The sequence below is a fragment of the Electrophorus electricus genome, chromosome 17, assembly GCF_041902795.1.
Source record: "Electrophorus electricus isolate QZ-2024a chromosome 17, ASM4190279v1, whole genome shotgun sequence".
In the NCBI taxonomy this organism is placed as follows: domain Eukaryota; kingdom Metazoa; phylum Chordata; class Actinopteri; order Gymnotiformes; family Gymnotidae; genus Electrophorus; species Electrophorus electricus.
The window spans coordinates 4,090,872-4,110,662 of NC_137513.1; the positions used below are offsets into that span (position 1 = coordinate 4,090,872).

The window sequence follows — 19,791 nt, forward strand, 5'->3', positions numbered from 1 at the left end:
TAAAAGTAATAGATATGTTTAAACGCACACGTGGTTATTTAAAGGCTTTTTTTTATCTACAGTTAAGCAGACGTATTGTGCAATGTCATTCTGCTAATGCGCATCAACCGTGTTCCTTAATCCAGAGATTCGTCATCTTCATGGAGAAAAAGAATTCCAGACAAGAGACGGGTTGACTGTTACTAAATTCGTGCGCCTGTGCTTTAGTTTAACAGTTAAAGTTGCGGTGCCCAGAATCAATGTACTGCGCCAGATCACGGTAAGATCTGGTCCAAAGTCAGCTGCTGTCTGTCTTTTGAAGAAACGTAGACTTTCACATATAGCAGTAGTGTGGTATGCGTTTGACGAGAGCATATTTCATTAAAAGTAGGTTTACCCTCAGCTCATTAAGGTCTTGATAATCTAAACCAGGTTATTATTAAACCAAGTTTAACACAAATCTGTACAGTGCTATGGATCATCGAGAATGATATCTAGCTTGTAATGCTTTGTAATTCTAGTAATTGCCATGGTACTTCAGCAGTAATGATGATACTAAGTAAATATGGGGTGGGGGGATGTTGGTATCACAGAGCAAGAGTACTATAACTCAGTCAATCTATACACCGCAAGCAAATTTGTACACTTGGTTGATCAAGTTCTCTAGGTTTTTGGAATCTGTCACTGGATTACTTCCTTAGTGGTTTTCGTCTGACAAAGCCAGGTCTCCTCACATAGTCAGTACAGACACAGCTGTGGGCAGGTTTGTCCTTCATCCTCATCTTCACTGCCTCATTAGCAAGTTTAATGTACATCTGTGCATGCAAGTGTTGGGCAAGGGTTTTCAACCTGGGCCACCACTGAGAAGTGATTCCTCCTCTAGCACATCTGATCCAACTGTATCAAGAATTTATACTTAGCTGATGAGCTGGTTGTTCTACACCTTGTGTAAGTGAAGGTTGAATGGATACTCTATTAGTTGTGAATAAGAAACACTGATTGTCTTCTGTGGATGTTGATGCAGGCATCTACAGTTGGTAGGTGCAAAAATGTTAAAAAGGCATCTCCTCTATGCATTTGGTCATACTGAGCATTCCTGCTTAGCAGTGTTGGTTCTCGCAGACATAGGAGAAAAGAGGCAAAAGAGAAAAGGGGCAATGTCTAATTTTAAATGTATATTTCCCCCAAGACTGAATAAGATAATCAAGTACATATTGTAGCATATTAAATAAGTTATTAGATTAAAATGGGTTCATGGATTTGTAGGAAATGTAACTTATAAGAATTTTGGTAATTTACACATACACATAGACAAAACCCCTCACATGACAAAGCTTTTTATTTTTAACCAGGGAATAAATTATTATTATTATTATTATTATTATTATTATTATTATTATTATTATATGGGCACACTGTGAAGAACTACACACTTAATGTAGTAGATTGATTTGCCGCATCAAGAGCCAAGGTTGGGTGACCTGTGTTAAAGGCAGCATTTATTAAATTACAAACTTGTTATTATTCACATGAACATCTTCTGTCGGCTTTTCCCCCCAGGTTCTTGTTTCTTTTGTACAGATGGCAAACATTAAAGGTTCATATCAAGCACCTGCTTAAGGCATTATGACCACAAAATCCACTGGAGATGATGTCAGTTGAAATGCTGGTAATCTATAAATAAAAAAAATAATTCAACTTACCATTACCTCAGTTATAGGATATTATTAAAGTGCTCTGCAAAGGTATGATGGATTAACTTTGTAAATGGACTTTGTATGCATTTAAAATGAATACCTTGTGTAAAATTCCATTTTAACAGATCCCCTAATAAAACCTTAACACAATGTAAATTTCTTCTCATGAGTTATTTGTCTGAAACCCAGTACTTTTACAGACCACATATGAAACTGTGCAAAACTGAGAGAAAAGAGTTAAGTGCTATAAAAAAAAAGACTATTTTATAAATAAAAACTACCTATTGCAGCCAATGAAAAGCTTTTTGTGACAGGCTTTGGTTCAGTTACACACAAGGAATTAGAATATGATACACTTATATAAAAAGAACAATAAAATAACACTGCTAAATAGCACAAACCACTTCACTGGTGGAAATTTTCAGAAATCCTGGTTAGAAAGTAATCCACACGTGAGTTGTATGAAAAAAGCACCCTTTGCAACTAAGGAGTTAAAATGATCAGTGATCATAAGCATACTTTTTTGACACCCGTAATTTGTCACCTGTAAAACATTACAGTGAGGTGGACCTGCATCTCTGTATGATTCATTTACTACATGCTAAAGTGCCTGTTAAAGTGTCATCAGAGGCAGAATCGTATAAGGCCTCAGAGAAGTTCCACTTAGAGTTTCTTGCAGTTCTGCAGTGGTAGGCTACAGCCATTTATGCTGACCCTTCTCATGCCCTGGGTGTCTGTCACTGGTGCCAGGGTCTGAGTGAGGCTAACCTGGGCATTAGTGAAGGATGTAATTCTCCCACTTCCAGCAATCTGCAGGTTGACGGTGGTGGCATAGCTGGTTTTCAATGCTGCCTTATTTCCCTGTATGGGCACATTCATTTCTGTTTTTCCTTCTTCCGAGCACTGTCTAAGAGTGTCTTTTTCAGGCACAGGGGTGGTGCAAGCCACATAGGCACAGATAAGACTACTTTGGCATGTAGCATTTCCTAGTTCTGAGTCCTCCAGTCCAGTTTCAGGATAAGAAAAAGAGGGTATATTGTTACATTCAGAATTGTCCTCTGTATTATATTTGGTCAGCAGTTCATGCACATCTGGCCAGGCAATTCTTGGTAGATGTTTTCCACCATGGCTAGTCTTACCAGCAGTCAGCCTAACAGGAGACTGTGGTCCTGGACTGACGCACACTGGGGTGCCATTGTAAGAATGCCCATGAGGACTAGTTGAGCCCAACTCTAAGTCCACTGACCATCGTCCATTCTCAGTCCAAGATCTATGCTCATTTCTGGATGGGCTGGATTGCCTTCTTGCCAGACTCACATATGACAAATTGCTACCCCTTTGTTTGTGCTGGCTTTGGGAGGTGTGGGATGCTGAACTTGGAGAGACTCCTGAAAATGGAGAAGCGATTCCATAACTTCTTGATGTAGAATTCACCTCTGCTTTTGTTGGGAATGGAGGTGTCGCTAGTATTGGGTTCCTTGGCTTAGGGCTTGCAATGCACCATACATTTGTAGGAATGCCAATAGGAGGTGGGGAGGTTACCCTAGGACTTGCACATGGAGACAAAGAGCAAATTGAAGCACTCCTAGAAAGCTCTAAAGACAGAGGTATAAAGGGGCTAGACCCACCTTGCCTGAGGGCCCGTGGGTTGGGAGGCTTGGTTATCAATGGACCAACACTGCTCTGAAGAAGTGGTGGAGAACCGATGCGGGTGAACAGAGATGGGGAAGGACAGGTTGAGGGTGACTGCACACGTGAGTTAGGCTCGGAGGATAGGAAGGGGCGAGCAATTCTGTTGTGAGAGGTTACTTGATGTGGATCATGGCAATGAGAAGCTCCACCCATATTTGATGATAATGTTTTTGTACTGGCCCATCCGTTACTAAACAGACTGTTATTGTTGTTATTGTTGTTGTTGTTGTTACCATTCAAACTAGTATGAGGAGACTGTTCAATGTTATCTGACCGTGTGTGTCCAACAGAAGACACCGAGGGGTATGTTCCGAGGGGAGCAGGGGACAATGATTGTTGGCAGCAATAAGGAGGAGGAGACTGTATAGGTGCTGCGCTGGAGCACAGAGTATTAGAACAAAAAGGTGAAGGGGGACACTTAGGAATCTGGCTTCCCAGCCCTACAGTGCCAATTTCAGCCTGAGCACTGTTGTGCAGGTTGGTAGGTTTAGGAGAGGGAGATCTAAGTCTTAGAACTGATGCTGAGGAGGGAGTGGAACTGGCAGTAGGGGACCTGGCCTGGATGCAAGCATTCCTTTTGGCCATGCTTTGAGAGATAGTCTGACTGATACAGGATGCAGCAAGGGACTTGGCGAGGGCAGATGGATTTGTAGGGGATGTGGGCTGTTGAGAGCTTCTCACAGGAGAGGGTGAGCGCATCCGAAGACGAGTGCTAAAGGCAGACAGTGGTCTTGTGTCTACAGAACAACCTAATGGAATGCCTGAAGATTTATCATTGATAGACAGACTATCAGAAGAAGCTGCAGATGCAGAAGATATGTAATCCTGATCTTGATCCCTGGACCAGGGTCGAGTCTGTGGTATCCTGAAACCAAAACAGGAGTAAGATCAAAATTAATGACCTTGAATATGAAACAAAGACATAGTTATGTCTGATGATAAATCAAATTGATACACATTTCATTCTGAAATTGATAATGTTCAAGCCAGATCTGTTGCTATGTACAAGAATAAAACATGCTGTATGAATTACCTTTGGGAAGACATAAGATTTAATGTGTTCCAGTTACCAGAGAGGCTCCTTCTACCCATAGTAGTTGGCAGATTGGAAGGTCTTTGGCTGGTGAACTTTGGGAGGTTGTCTGTGGTAGGTCCACATGGAGGAGGCGTGGAAGGTGGGCTTAACACTAGCAAACCATTGTTTGATTCCTCTTTGGCTTTCAAAGGCTCTGGATTATGCATATCCCTCGGGAATGGCACTTTTGTAAAGTTTGCTGTAGGTGAAGATTGAGACTGGGGCTGTGACAAACATGTCTGCTCAGATACTTTGGAGATGGGTATATCCAGCAACAATTGGGATTCTGTGTTGCTTGTTCTGTCCGAGATGCTGTTGCCCACATATGTGGCTGACACCATAGGAAGAGATGTCTCTATAACATCAATAGATGACAGAGATTCTTTAGATAAGCAGTTCTCAGTGCAAGTAGCTGCATAATCAGGAAATTCAGAATATACTGATGCCTGCAGCTGCATTTCACCAAATGTATCCACAGTGGACATTTTGCTGTCACGGGGCTTTAAAACTGAGTTATATTTCTCTCCAGCATTGTAGGCTTCTTCTTTGAGAAATTCTGTTTTTACAGGATCAGTAAAAAGTTCAACCTTATAGTCAGAACCACAAGACATCACTAGTTTGTCCCCAGGTGACAACTGTGTTTGAATTCCATCTTCTCTCACACATGTGGAGAATGCTGCTGAATTATCTTCCCTTACTGAACACAAAGTGTGATCAGACTTCTGCTCACAGTGATCAGTTATTTCAGACATAACTTGTGCTTGTGATTGAGAGCAAGGAGGAAGTGATATGGCTTGCTCTTCTTTGCTCGATTCATAACTCTCTGTGGAAACAATATCAATGCCTTGTGACACCTCATCAGTGCCCATTTGTATAGCCAAATTCTCCTCTATTATTGCTGATGATATCTCGGTGCAAGCAATGGTGGACTCAAACAAAGACGTTTCTGTTTTACTATATCCAAGCTGTGTAGTAAGCTCTTTTTGTCCAATAAGATTGCAATCATTTTCTTGGTGATGGGTTGTGGTGAACTGTTCTCTAACAACAACATGTCCAAAAGACTCAATTGAAGAGGAAATGACAGAGTCCATGTGAAAATCTGTCAAACAGGAAAACATTTTGATATTAAATCAATAATACTTCCTAAAGGCTCATTTTTATTAATGCTATAGCTATGAGTAATTCATATTCTGATATAATTACAGTTAGGTACAGGGTCTCACCTGAGAGTTGATCTTGTGTCTTCACCTGTGCCTGATGCAACATCTGCTGAGACTTTATAGGAGGGTTGACTTTATTGGGTGCTACCCATGCTCGCTGTGCTACAAATGTCTGTTTCTGATGTAGTGGTACCTTCATACTGCTTGCTTTGGCTGTGTACATACGTGCTAACATTTGCACCTTACTCAGGATTTTTTCTGAGTTTTCTACTAAGCACTGACTCATTGGTCCATCTTCAAAAAATCCTAAACCTGTGACATCTGCCATACCTTCATAAAGTGTTTTACTGCAGGGACCCACTTTGCTATGGCGAGACAAGCGCCCCACTTTAATATGACTGGGTAGGCCATCCAGACTATTATTAAGAGCAATTGTTTCTCTGGTCCCAGCAACAGCTTGTAGTATTTTGGCAGCCTTTTGTTTTTCCTGAGGACTGTTTATCCCTGTGCACTCTTTATTGTTTTGCTCCAGCATTGTTTTTCCTTGGAGTCCTTGAGTCCTCTTATCATTTATAGATGATGGATGTATTGCACATGGTTCTTTGTCTTCATTAAAGCTGTCCACTTTATTCCCAGTATCTTTCAGGTTCCTTTGGAAACTGGATGCCTTCCTCTCCTTCTCCTTCCATAGCTCCATGCAGGGTTTGAAGTCACAAGCCTGCAGGTCAACATCACATTTTGATTCAGTCTGACTTTGTCCTTGGTTGTTGCATGAAAATGCAGAAGCAGGACTGATTGGCTGTGTAAAAGAGCTTCTGTTTTGGTCAGGCACAATGGGTGGAGGTGACATGATATCACTGTCATTGCAATCGGAGCGTCCACTCTCAGAATCGCAGCTGACCTGGGGAACAAAGATGTTGAAGCGTGACACTGAATCTTTTACCAAGCCTGTGGGTATATCGGAGAAGCTGTTTCTTCGTGTTGCCTGCCCATCATCCACCACAGTCTCTGCTGCCTCATAGTAGCTGCGAATCTTTTCAATGATCTGCCTGTCATTTTTTGTCAGCTTCTGTTCAACTCCCACCTTAGGTGCCTGAGAGTTCTCTGCAGGTTTGCATGAAGGGGGGTGATCACAGAGAGAATGGGGTTCAGCTGATTCATCTTTGATGGCTTCTTCTATGCTATTTGTTGGATTAGATCTTTCATCCTCGGCAGTGGTGTCCTCAGCTGCCTCAGTCTCCTGAGGCATGGTTGTGGCTATGAATACCTGTGGTTTGTGTGATTCACTCTGGTTGTTCTCCAAGGACGTCATACCTCCAATATGTTTGGACATATGAGAGAGTGGACATATGAGAGATATATCTTCTTTTCTAAAATCTTTCACAGATGGTGAGTCAGTGGTGAAACTATGTGCAGAGTGGTTGTTATCATCTTCATGGTCTGATATAACATCAAATGGTTTTTGTTGAGACTCGAGGTTGTTGGGAATAACCTCTTGCTGATTGTCTTCCTCTTTTACTTGGGGTAGGTCATGTCCATCTACTTTTTGTGGTTCAGTGGGCTGGGCATCCAGGGACTCTAACCTGGGCTCACACTGTAAACAGATCAATGGCATGTTTAATGAAAGGCCTTGCCTGGCAAGTGGGCATAATACGTGATATGTAACAAACTATCTAACTGTATTTTCCAGTATTCATTTTCTAATATTCACTTTAGTGTTGACATATCAAAAGGGACATGTTTTTTTCTGGTGTTGTTGGATTCTCCTAGTTCTGAAATGACTTTGCTTTCAATACAGTGATTGCTTCATTGTAAAATGAACGAAGTCCAATCAGGGCTTGGTTTTCTCTCTATTTCATATTTGTATTTATACTGTATTTATCACATTTCCAGTTTCTTGAGTGATCAAATCATATTTTTAGTGTATGGCTTACCAGTTCAGTGGACAGCTCTGCCATTCCCTCTCGTACACGACTTTGGTTGATAAACTGCATGATTTCCTCTGTGATGGAGAGCGTTGGGGGTGGTGAGAGAGGGACCATGTCCTCGTCCTCTTCCTGAGCCAGGCCCCGGGTCTCCTGGCCTGACTCTACTTCGATGACAGATGATGCGAGCGTGCTCGTGCTACCGCTGGAGCCCAGACCGTCCACCTGTGGATACACCTCACCCTCACTCCCAGCCTGGCAGACCACAAAACATAAAAGCAGAAACTGGGTGAAGATCTTTCATAATGTACATTTGTTATCTGGTATATTTAAAATGTTAGAGGGCTTTGCAGAAAAATGTTTTGATGTTGTTGTAAAATGAATCTTTTTTCCTACCTTTAAAGAGACTGGCATCCGCAAATGGAGAAGGCATAGAAATATAAAATAAATGGGTGAAATTAGAAACAAAATGATCTTAGTGTATTAAGTACAAATGTATCTGAGACTTAATTACACTTTAATTAAAATTATTTATTTATTGCCTGTAACATAAGCGATGGCATTATGATACATATATCCTTTCACCTTCGCTTTCAATGCACAATGAAATAACACGCATATAAAAAGGTTATCAGTAAAGGCCAACATGATAAAGCCCACTGGTAATACTTATCACTCACCACCTTGTTGAAATGCTGCTTCTATATCATTAGCAGGAGCTAGGGGCACATACAGATTAATTACAATAAAATAAATGTGTTTTTCGATTTGAAAGTCATCACAAGTATTTGCTTAAATTAAATCTCTATATAGCACCTCACAGATCTCTCTGATGCAAGTCTGCATAGTGGCATGGTAGACATACCTGACTGTCTGCGCCCACGGCGATATGGCAGATTTCCCTCCACTAGCATTGGAAAGCTTTTCCTGGCTTTCTCAGGAGTATAGATGAATTCTGGGGGCTCTATAGAATGGCATATGCAAAGTGGCAATGAAACGCAAAGATATCTAAGATTTTGAGTTAAATATATGGTTTATAAGCCCAAAGTGCTACAACTTGTTAACCAGTCCCATAACAGCAATTCTGGCTCTTGCTAAATGGGAAGGTTGTTTAGTTATTAGTTCTTAGTACACTATAGTAGACTAGTTCTACATAGGAGATGGTATTTCACTACAGTGAAGAATACACTTCAACAAGGCCCTTAGCTGTAAAAGCCAGTTACATGGGAAACTTGGAGAATCCTGCACTACTTTCAGATGGTTGCTGACCACCCCCACTTTGGTCAAACAGGTAATCTGGTTTTTACTGTCTCCTTAATCTCACTACAAACCAAGTTTAGGTGATTTCAGTGGACTCTCTTTTATTACTGCTGCAATGATCTGCACTGAAATCCATTCTAGCACTACAACAAGAGGTTCACAAGCTGCTCAGAAACACAGCATCAGAAATGCAGCTAGACCCAATGACATAACTCATCTGGCATTCCTGAAAACTCTCTGATATCCCAGCATAATTTAAAGTGTCTTCCACTGAGACATTCTCAACAGTGACAAAATCACAATGACTATAGGACCTCATATTGGTGTTTTGTGCTGACCTACCTTACAAACTCCTAGGCCCTCCTTATATGGCAAATTGCTCAGTTAGTTGGGGAAAATATGTTCCTCTGTCATGTCATAAATCATCTGAACTCCAACAATACATATGCCAGAAATACAATAAATACTCAGCATTCTAAGTCCAGTTACACAGGCTTAGGCTCACTGACAAGTGCAGCTAAGCACCCAGCTCTCTGAACCTCTATAAACAGCTGTCTCTAAATACTGTTTATATACACTTGTGACTGCTACTCCAAATACCCATCGGTCAAGTTGTCAAAGTTTATGAGGCAAACCAGTGTGAGCCTCATCTTGATCAGTGATGAAGCTATGAACAGAAGAGCGGGCCCATCTCCAAACCAGTTCAGTTCAAATCAGTAGAACTTCTGTTAACAGCCACATGCTTTAAAATAAATGGCACAGCAAAGAATAAGACTGAGTCATTCAAGTTTTGGGGAGTACTAAGTGCAACACCCTGAAATGGGGTAGTAATATTTCCACTATTGTTAGGAAAGCTCAGCAGAACTGTTCCTCCCTGTGTGAAATATTCTACTTTATAAAGTGTATCGTGTACACACTAATGGGAGAAAACTGCACTGTCTAAAGTATCAAAAAAAATATGACTTTCAAACAAGTACCAGTCATAGTGCTGCACAATTTACTGGATGATTTGTTTGACATGTTGCATGAATACAGAAGCTAGAATGTGAGCTGTAGCCATACAGCTACAACATCAGGTGTCAGTAAAATGCAAGAGTGGTGAACCGCTGCCCTGCCTGTGGAGGTTGGAGAAGTGCCGCATCCTTGACTTCACATCAAGCATATGTTCGAAGAGAAGCCACACACCTCTCCTTAATGAACTGTTTTCGCTAGAATAATTAAACAACTATAACTTCATACACATTTTGCTCATTAAAACTCACATACCTGATTGTCTTCTTCCTCTGTGATAGCTGGAGGCATCATCCAGTCGTGGAGAAGGGGCGGGTTTTCGGATCAGCTCATGTTCAAACTGAGGGGCTGAATGTCAAATTACACAAACAAAAATCATCACTGACATCTTATTAAAAGATAGAAACAGTGCACATAACATTATTTGCATATAACATCTGCATGGACATTCATCTTTTGCATATGCCAAATGTTAACCACATACATACACGCTACTAATTTTCTGCCACCCACAGCAGCTCCCAAACAGTTGAGACTGAGTTCTATCTTGAGCAGGATTGTAACCATTAGGTTCCTGACTTCATGCCATTCATGATGTATAAATAAGCACATGCAATACTTACATGGATAGAAATCATCACCAAGAACCTGTCTTGCCTGTGAAAAAAAATATAGTATTATATTTTTATTATTATATTCTATTATATTAAAGAGATATTCTATATTTACAATCATAAACATTTTGCAGTATTATGTACTTGTTTCAGACATGCTGGTTGCTCACTGGAGCCGCCTAGTCTTAGCATTACACTTCCTACACTGTAAAAATGCAGATTCTAAACATTTGGAAGCATTTGTCCTAAACTAACCTTCTGGGGTAGAGATGCAGGGTGGTTCTCCACTATCAGCCTCTTGAGGTAATGCAGCCACAATCGCTTCTCCTCCTGGTTTTTAGCCTAAAAAAGAAAGGAAAGAAAAACTGCTTTTTACAGCAAGTCATTCAACATATCAAAACCAACGGTTTTAATGAGATTACACATTTTAAATAACTCCATTTCTAACAGGAGTGTTTCTTGTTAGAAATGGAGTTATTTAAAATGTGTAATCTCATTAGTCTTGGAAAATTGAGCAATCTGTGTGATGAGGCATAGTGCTAGACTAGTCGAAGCCAATATTTAAAAAACTGACAATCTTGTGTGGTTTTTCATGCTACAGTGTTGAGAGTATTCTGACAATAGTTTGATCGAAGAAAAACATTCAGGAAAAGAGGATCCTTTGGACATAAACATCATGTTGATGAAAGGGGGCAGAGGAGGATATCAAGATTCTTTCTGACGAACAGACAATGCACATTCAAGCAAACTGTAGCCAAATACTACATTGGTGATACCACTAACATGTCAGAATGAAAATGTGTTGTTTCCATGGATCGGACAGCAGACAACTAGTTCGAGTGCCATTGCTGTCTAAAGGAAACAGAAAGGCAAGACCCCAGTTGACAAAATAACACAAGAACTGAATTACTAAGTAGTGGAAAAACACCATGCCTGGTCAGATGAATCCAGATTTCTGTTGCACCATGCTAATGGGAGGGTCAGAATTTGGTACAAGCAGCATGCATCAATATGCCCTTCCTGTCTGTTGTCAACAGTTCAGCTGGAGGTGGAGTAATGGTGTAGGGATTGTTTTCCTGGCACACCCTGGATTCTCTGATACTTGGGGATGGATGTTTGGATAGTAGGGCTTACCTAAGCATTGTGGCCAACCAAGTTCAACCCTTCATTGCAGCTGTTTACTCTGTGGCAGAAGGACATTTTGTGCAGGACAATGCACCATGCTATAAGGGTCATATAGCAACGGATTGGTTAGAGGATCATGAAAGTGAGTTTTCTTTTCTTCCCTGGTCTTCACAGCCCCCAGATCATTTCAGGGCATTTCTGGGTCAATGTATAACAAGCTGTTCAGAGCTTGTCAGTAAATCCATCTAATCTTTGACAATTGGGCAGTGGTAGCTGTTGGGCAGTGGTTGCTCAGTGGTTAAGGTACTTGACTAGTAATTGGAAGGAGGCCAGTTCAAGCCTCAACACTGCCAAATTGCCACCGTGGGGCCCCTGAGCAAGGCCTTTAACCCTCAATTGCTCAAGTTCTTTTCTTCAGTCATAATTGCAAGTTGCTTTGGATAAAAGCATCAGCTAAATTCTGTAAATGTAAACTGCGAGAAGCTATCCCGTCCACATGGGTCAAGAGTCCTGCAGAATGATTTCAACACCTAATAGAATCTATGCCATGACTAATTGCTGCAGTTCCGAAGGCCAAAGGAGGTCCAATGTGCTAGTAGATGGGGTGTCTTTAATAAAGTAGCCATTCAGTGAATATCAATATGCAGGTTTCCAAATTACAGTGAAAATTAAGATGGCATTCAGATCTTACCAATATTCTTTATTTTTCTTACACAATTCAAATTAATTTCTTACCTGAACAATGTGCTGTTGTTTAGGGATTGTCTGATCTGACACCTTGAAACAGAGGGGATCCTTCATATTTTCCACCAAGAGTAAGTTGCAGCACTAGAGAATTGGGAAAGAGGTTGAAAATGAATTAAATGTTACGCAGCAAGACTTTCGTAACTGGTAAGATCTGTACAACTGATCTATCCACGTGGCAAAACACAAAGAGATGCTCATATTCAGTGCTGATGACTCACAAAAATATGTGTGCTGTACATGAAGTGATCCTGCCTCTTCTTGGCAATAAGCAGCATTTTGTCAAACAGAAAGAAAGCTCTCTCCTTTTTAACTCGCTGAACTCGGAAGGAACCTTCAAGAACGAGCTCTCCAAACCCACTGAGATCAGGACCAGTCCAGTTTACCAACAAGCTCTCAATTTCCTGTCAAATCAAGAACATTTTGTTAAGATTCTGTGTTTAGATTAGAATACATGCACTGATAGACAATGGGCACACAGTATATCTATGCATACCTGCAGTCTTACTGCATGCTCCTGTTTCCTCTTCATGTCATTGATATACCAGGCCACTGCAGTCATAGTGATGATGGCATCCTCTACTACCTCATATCCTGGGTCACTTTTGTCAAAGTGTTTGGACAACTCCTGCCAAAAGGGGGAGACATTGCTCACGCTTGAAACAGCTTGAAATAATGCACCATGGTGCACCATGCACCATCCTGGTTCTTTCTTTTCTTAACTGAGCAGCTGGGCTGTGGCTTGTTGTTCAGTTCATATAACTTGCTAATTGTAAACAACTTAAGAACAATAACCAAGATGAAAGTGAATCTAAGACAATGAAGTCAGAAACCAACAAAAAAGCACACTCAGCTCCAACACAGCCCAGGTGAACATGTGTGGCAGAGCCGCCTGCTGAACAATGCCAGGGTCTTGCCTGACTAACCTGTAGCAGGAGGTGGTACTTCATGATCCTCTGCACAGGCTTCAGCAGGTAGGTCTCCAGGGGCAGCGAGTGGCAGAGGGTGGCCTGCCTCTCCTGGAAGAAGCGCACCAGGCTGTCATTTTTCATGCAGTCCCTTAGGACGGCCACAGAGCTGGTGGTGGAGAAAGAGAGAGGGAGGCAGATGGTCATTCCTTTGGGGTGTCCACTGGGAGACACGTCTGTTCAGAAACTCGGCCTGGCAGGCACACCGTCTTACCGCCAGCCCATCGGTAATGCGTTCAGCCAAAGGACCCTGCAAAAGGCCTCAAGCCGAGCCAAAGCTACTTACAAAGACCCTTGGCGCCTGCATGCATGGCCGCTGAGCTGTCTGCTAACTGCATCAGGGGGAGGAGGGCTGCTGGTCCTAAAGGAATGGCAGGGTAGTGTGGCTAGAGCTCGCACTTCAATGCTAGCATGCGGAGAACTGCGCAGCACTGCGTGCACTAATAAGTGTGACTGTGGCCGTGAAGCTCAGACTGAACATCTGCTGTTGTAGTGCCGCTGGCCCACGAGAACCGAGCTGAAAGGGCTGAAACGTAACACTGACTAGTCAGCACTCTATGCATGCAATCCCTTGTAGGCCTGGTTTTTCCATTAGACCTGCTACTATACTAATCAGACCTATTGCTACATTAGTATTAGTATTTTAGTATTTGACATGATGACATTCTATTAGTCATACATTCAAATAAACATTTTTAAGTGATCTAATGAACAGTATGTTTGAACATAAATCTTTCTGCTAGTGATGATTTCAACTCAAAGACATAGTAACTGCAGTAAGTCAAAGTGTAGTGAATTACTGTATAAATCCTATCGCAGAGATAAGTTGGCAAAATAACAGAATGTAGGTGATACTCTGAATCATAGAAAAAAAACACTGGAAAACATCCATAAGTTATCTACTTACTTGGGATAGTTCATGCAGTAAGTGGTATAAATCTCAAAGTTTTCACTCTAAACAAAAAGAGGAAAAATAAAGAATGAGTGAAATTTGTTTATTATAAAAAAAAATGATTGCAGCAACATATAAAGAAATAAAATAGCCTCCTGAGACCCAGGGCAGAGTGAAGCCAAATTTCAAAATTTCAAAACCCTTATGAGGATGAGGATTTAACAAAGTCAGCCCAGAACAAAGAACAAGCAGAAATAAATCATGGTATGGGCATCCAGCAGGTTTTCTCTTGTTCAGATGGGTACAATGTCTGTGTGCAACACTAGAGATTTGGTAGCCACTGGCAGCAACCTTGGGGCAGCATAACTCAAGAATGCACTGATTCATGCAAGGAAAAGACCTGCAACCACAGCTTTTGTCATCCATCAGAGATTCAAACCCTCAGTTACTGGTATGGAGCCATAAATTACTGCAACAGTGCCTCACAACCACAAAGTTTTTCCAATGTCCGACATGGGAGCTGCACCACAACAACATAATCAAATGATGTCCTTCATCTGGTCCTGCAACGGTGTTCCACATCTTTGGCACTGAAAAGGCTAGTGGCAGATATGGCCAGCTGCTTGGCAGAAACAGAGTTCCACTCACTGGAGCACATCTATACAAGCATGTAAACATATCAGCCTTGTGCTTTATTTGTATCCCATTGTCCACTCCAAAAGCACATCTTTGTTTTGGAAGTAAAACATGCTTTTTTGTGAGTCACAGAGAGCTTGATCTTTTATCACTGAGATCCTGAGAACATGCCAAGTAAGTCCTTCAAATGTGTTTAGCCTGTTCAAGGAGGCAAGACAGGCTAAAACCCAAAATAACTGACAGTAATGATTTTAATCAACTGTACTCTGTTTCTTTTGCTGATCCAAATTGATTCAAACAGGACCCCAATGAACATGAGGAAAGCCTCATGTCCAGGAGAGTGGGAGGTACCTCAGACACAACAGCGACGAGACGTACAGTGGTTGCCTAACAGAGGTTTCATTTCCTCCTCCAAGCCATTTTCCAAATGATGGCAGAGTAGAGCACTGACATATTCAACTCCTCTCCCATGACAAACAAAGATGGCATTCTCTGTGTTCCCATGGTGCATGGGTCTGGTCATTATTGTGTCATTGTGGCGTGGAGTATGTCAGCAAAAGTGTCGGCAAGCTGCCACAGCTCACACACACACAGGACATTCAAAGGTCACATTCAAACATTCAAATGTTTGGGATTCATTCACAAAGCCAATTTGTCTTTGGTAGTGTGGTGTCTCTTAGGTGCTTGTGTCACTATATCTCTGTCATATGGCCCAGCATGTGCCCCCTTACATGTGCTTGTGGTTTTCTAAAGCAGTTTAACAAAAGTTGTGTTCTTTCAGACAATTTGGACAGTCTAACCCAATTTCCAGGAAAGAACAGAAATAGTTTTATTCTACCTAAATCCCAGTCTTCTTTAGAAGTGAGAGTGGAATATAAACCTTTTGGCTTCACTGTGACTACAAAAGGAAAGCATTAAGTGCTGCCTTATGACGTTTTGCACACAGCTGACCTGGCACTGCTATTTTATTTCAATATCCATGAGCTCACTCTTACTTACCCTCTCCAGGAAGCACTCTGCCATTGCTGCAGCATGAGGGCTGCGCTCCAGATCTTCCAAAAGCTCACTGTTGAAGAGAAGAGGGCTCAGTCAGACTTTAGTGAGATATGCACAGTGAGAAATCATTCTGCTGTTGCTCACGCTAACATTCTCACACACTTCTATCGCTGCAACTAAGCAGAATGGCGTACGTGTGAATGATGACTGTTTAAAACCTGCATAGCGCCACAGAGCACAGGAACCCTGCTTCTCTGAGTTGGCATTTGGGATGTGTCTCCATTTGAGCAGTGTTATTCTCTTCCCATGAAGACATCTGGGATTGGTGTTTCAAGAGGATGCTCCTGGCTAGAGAAAAACTCCAATTCCTGTCTCTGTTTCCACATTGTGTTCATTTGTTTCTTCTCCGTCCATTTAACAAAACTATCGCTTAAATGCATACAGATGGAAAACATCTTATTTTGGCTTAAAGCAACCCCCTCCCCCCTTTGCCTTCAGCCCCATGGCTCTACGTGCAGACCTTGAACCCACTTTCTGGCTACACTAGAGACCCTTGAACCCAAACGCTAAATGTTTCTGGATGTGAGCATCACCCGTGCGTGCTTTCGCTGGTAACCATGTACTGTCAGCTCACCATTTTTCCCCCTCAACAAAAATGTCTACAGCGCTATCGCAACACATAAGAGAATGCTTTCCCCGAGACCCTCAAGGACACGATTCACATCTTTTAAATGGCAGCGAGCAAGGGGAAGGCAAAGAAGCTCTCCTTTCAGCCTCTGAATGAATCAGAAACAGCAGGCTAGGATTATCTTGGCCAGCATCAGTGGCAGCAGAGCACAGCAGTGCCGGGAGTTGGAGCTGGTTTTTGTAAAACAATCACTGCTGCGAGTCAGACATGAAATAGAAGAAACTGGGCTTTCTTGCAGCACTGTGGAGTAGATTTGATTTCTTTGTGGAGTGGGAGGGGGTAGATGTTGCAAACCAAGAATGACTGCTTTCGCGTTCCTTCATGATGCTGTGAACTGAAGGGCACGCGGCATGTTGGGCCTATCCCCTGAGGTTCTGACGAGAGGTCGGCTACAATTTAACCCACCACAGTGGGCTTCAATTCGGTTCATTAGCAAACTTTGAACCATCATCACCAAGGGGACCTCAAGCCACTATGATGGTCAGTACTGGGGGAAGCCCTCCCTGATGGTCTCAAAGAAAATAAAGTGGTGCTCTGTAAACACTCTGGTCACGCCTTCATGTGGCCGAGGGGAAAAGTTTAGAGGAAAGCCGCAAAGCTCCATCCTCCAGTGGCCCCTCCCACCCTGGAGACGGAGCTCATTTAGCAGCTGCCCTTTGTGGCAAGGGGGCAAATGTGGAGGGGAAATCATGCATGCTCTCTGCGTCAAAACAAACCAAGGGACAGGGCTCGTCTAGGTGCTGTTTGAAGTGTGAGATGCCTGAGGTCATTTGGATTGGAGAGGTACAATAGAACACTATTGTTTATTCAGTCTGTTTGCGTGCAATTATGACAGAACAAAGATGTTAAGGTATACTTAAAGGCAAAGGGTGAGGTGCGTCATTTGTGATCATAGGTCGTACATCTCCTTGCATGTCTGCACTTTGGTAGCCAAGTTGGAGTCAATTAGGACTTGGCACGTCTTCCGAGGTTCTGGCGCTAAAAGTCAAAGCCTCGGGAAAGTGCAGGGCCATCCAAGCCAAAGATTTGAGTTATGCTTATATCCATGCTATTACTTTCTCAGGCTTTCAATCACAGGGCACTTACACAGGCTCTTAACAGTGTACAGAGACATATTTGAGGTTGAATAAAACATTAATAAATGGAACCACTTGGCCAAATGCTGATCACTTATTTTAATTGTGTCAGAATTGTTTAATGAACCAATCTGTATAATAAATCATGGTGGCAAAGAAGCCACATAGGACTCAAAAAATATGCTGTTCTGGAATTCATGTGCAGTAGAAGGGAAGTGACCTGCAGAATCTAACAGGCAAAACAGCAAGGAAGTGTCATGACGAAGGTTCCTCGCCAGAACTTATGATCAGGACGAGGAAAGGGAGTCACCTGCAAGAGGTTGTAAATGCCTAACCTTGCCATGCCTGCATACCTTCCATCACATCCTCAGGCTCCCCGCATATTGTTCCAAAGACTCGCTTGCCCCCTAATTCCATTCCTCCCCTTGTGCAGCTGTCATCTTGCTGTTTTCATCCCTTCCCACCTTTCATCTACTAATGTGCTTAGCATGGTACGTGCAGGACAATAAAGAGAGCATGTGATTTACGCATTTAAGCGCTGTTCACTGTGTTCGTATATTCTGCAAAGCCATAAATCCTTGTGCTCCTCACAGGGCTCTGGCCAGGGGATGCTGGGCTCCATTGGTTTGTAGTGCAGATGCTTTTTAAGCAACACCAGTTCTCCAGCTCTTAGTTGCTCCAGCAGACAGGATCTTTGTTTGGCAGAGTTTCACCATGACTAGCTTAAGAAAAGGGCCTTCCTCATCATGCATCCTGCTTGGTAAAGCAGGTCAGCCTAAGAGGATCAACATGGACAATACAGCACAATATGGCTCAGCCACAGGTTACAACCCCAGAAGAAAGTACACGGGGAGTCAGACAGGAGTCTAGATCTCACTTAGTGGAGGAATCTGTCTGGGTGGTTCCACTAACTGCTACCCTCTGACCCTCCAACACCACCCCTCCACCCCTCCACCCCCCCACCCCCAGCCCCCACCGCTCCAGGGGAGGAACATGCTTTTGAAGGTATCGTTAAATGTTTCACATGTCTGCGTCTAGCTGCCTGACTTTGTAGGCCAAATATTTCTGTACATAGTCACACACAAAACATTGCTTCTAACCAGCCTACTGAATGATTCATAAGAGACTGTAGTGACTAGCCATATTTACATCTCATCCAGACCATGTATTTTAACTGATTTAAGGTTAGGAACAGAGTTAGGTACAGGGACAGTTAATAAATATCACTTAGATAAATATGCTTAGATATATACTTCCAAAAGCATTTTTACCACTATAGAGCTTATATAGATTTTATATCATGTTATAGTGTTTTTAGGCAAAAGAGATTGCATGGCACTCCATAGAGTTGATCAGATCATTGTTTGCCAGTTTGACACTTCTCTGGAAACTATAGGAAATACAGTCAACTCATAAAGCTGTTATAACAGATACAGTAGACTGTACAGTAGATTGTAAATCAACAGGCTATGGAAGAGATTAGCTGTGGACAAGTAGCCCCACAACCCATGAAAGTAAAATATGAAAAAGCAAAATCAAGTTAGAAAAAGTATGAATTTGTGCACCCAGTACTGTCATCGCGGTCACTGGCTGTACAGACCACCTGCTCTTATAAGCAAGTTCAAGCACTGCACTGCTGCCAGGAAATAATAAAATGATTGGACAAAGAAACAGCTTTTCACCACAGAGAAGCAAAGCAAGATCTCTAAATCCAGAGAATGCAATCTGCTATAGCTATATTTAAAAATGTACTCCAGCTTTCCAGCACCAGCATACGGTGTGGAGCTACAGGCTGCTGTCTATGACTCGAGCACAGCCTGTCAGACGCCCCAGGATGCACGGCTCACCTGACCCCACCTTTGTGCTGTGTGGCTCCTTCAGAGCCTCTACCTCAGAGTTTGGCTGTCTCGACTCTGCGTAAAATGACATCTGTGTGCGTGCTGGAGAGCCGGCTGGTGCCAAGAAAATAGACACAACAGCGCTGAGCTGAAAAAAGGCTACATTCCACAGAGATGAGATGATAGGCTTTTAAGACAACAGGATAAGACAAAAAAAAGAGCAGGGGGGAAAAAGTATGAAGAGTGAGGAAAATGAGGTCAGTTTTCCCCTCTAAACGATATGCTTCACAATCAGGGACAAGAATGAGTATCAGATCAGTGCAAATGGTGGGCCACATTTGTGCACCGGAATGGCCTAATTAACACTGATTCTTTTCATTACAGGCAAATTGAATTTTAGGGAAAATCTCAAAGT

General features: G+C 42.3%; 2 protein-coding genes across 9 annotated transcripts in view; both read right to left on the bottom strand.

Annotated features, from left to right (window-relative positions):
* Positions 1-1,446: 1,446 nt before the first annotated feature.
* Positions 1,447-8,055, bottom strand: LOC145651829 (uncharacterized). 2 transcript variants are annotated; one of them, XM_081700181.1, is made up of 6 exons: positions 7,925-8,055; positions 7,538-7,783; positions 5,667-7,197; positions 4,402-5,542; positions 2,445-4,233; positions 1,447-1,653 (listed from the first exon to the last, which is right to left on the bottom strand). In XM_081700181.1, exons 1-6 carry the CDS (start codon positions 7,940-7,942, stop codon positions 1,579-1,581), a joined length of 4,800 nt encoding a protein of 1,599 aa, XP_081556307.1. In that variant the 5' UTR covers positions 7,943-8,055; the 3' UTR covers positions 1,447-1,578. The 2 variants fall into 2 exon arrangements, with proteins under 2 accessions (XP_081556307.1, XP_081556306.1); XM_081700180.1 differs by having other exon boundaries at positions 1,447-4,233.
* Positions 8,056-8,108: 53 nt separating this feature from the next.
* Positions 8,109-19,791, bottom strand: part of plekhg2 (pleckstrin homology domain containing, family G (with RhoGef domain) member 2) — a 30,151-nt gene continuing 18,468 nt past the window's right edge. For 5 of the 7 annotated variants that reach the window (XM_081700182.1, XM_081700183.1, XM_081700184.1 and 2 more), the window contains 10 exons: positions 15,778-15,844; positions 14,158-14,204; positions 13,209-13,359; positions 12,779-12,910; positions 12,504-12,686; positions 12,274-12,366; positions 10,669-10,755; positions 10,423-10,456; positions 10,055-10,147; positions 8,263-8,492 (listed from right to left, as the gene is read on the bottom strand). In XM_081700182.1, the coding sequence (XP_081556308.1) occupies positions 8,326-8,492; positions 10,055-10,147; positions 10,423-10,456; positions 10,669-10,755; positions 12,274-12,366; positions 12,504-12,686; positions 12,779-12,910; positions 13,209-13,359; positions 14,158-14,204; positions 15,778-15,844 (1,054 nt within the window). In that variant the 3' untranslated portion in view covers positions 8,263-8,325. The other 2 variants (XM_081700188.1, XM_081700190.1) reach the window with 2 other exon arrangements.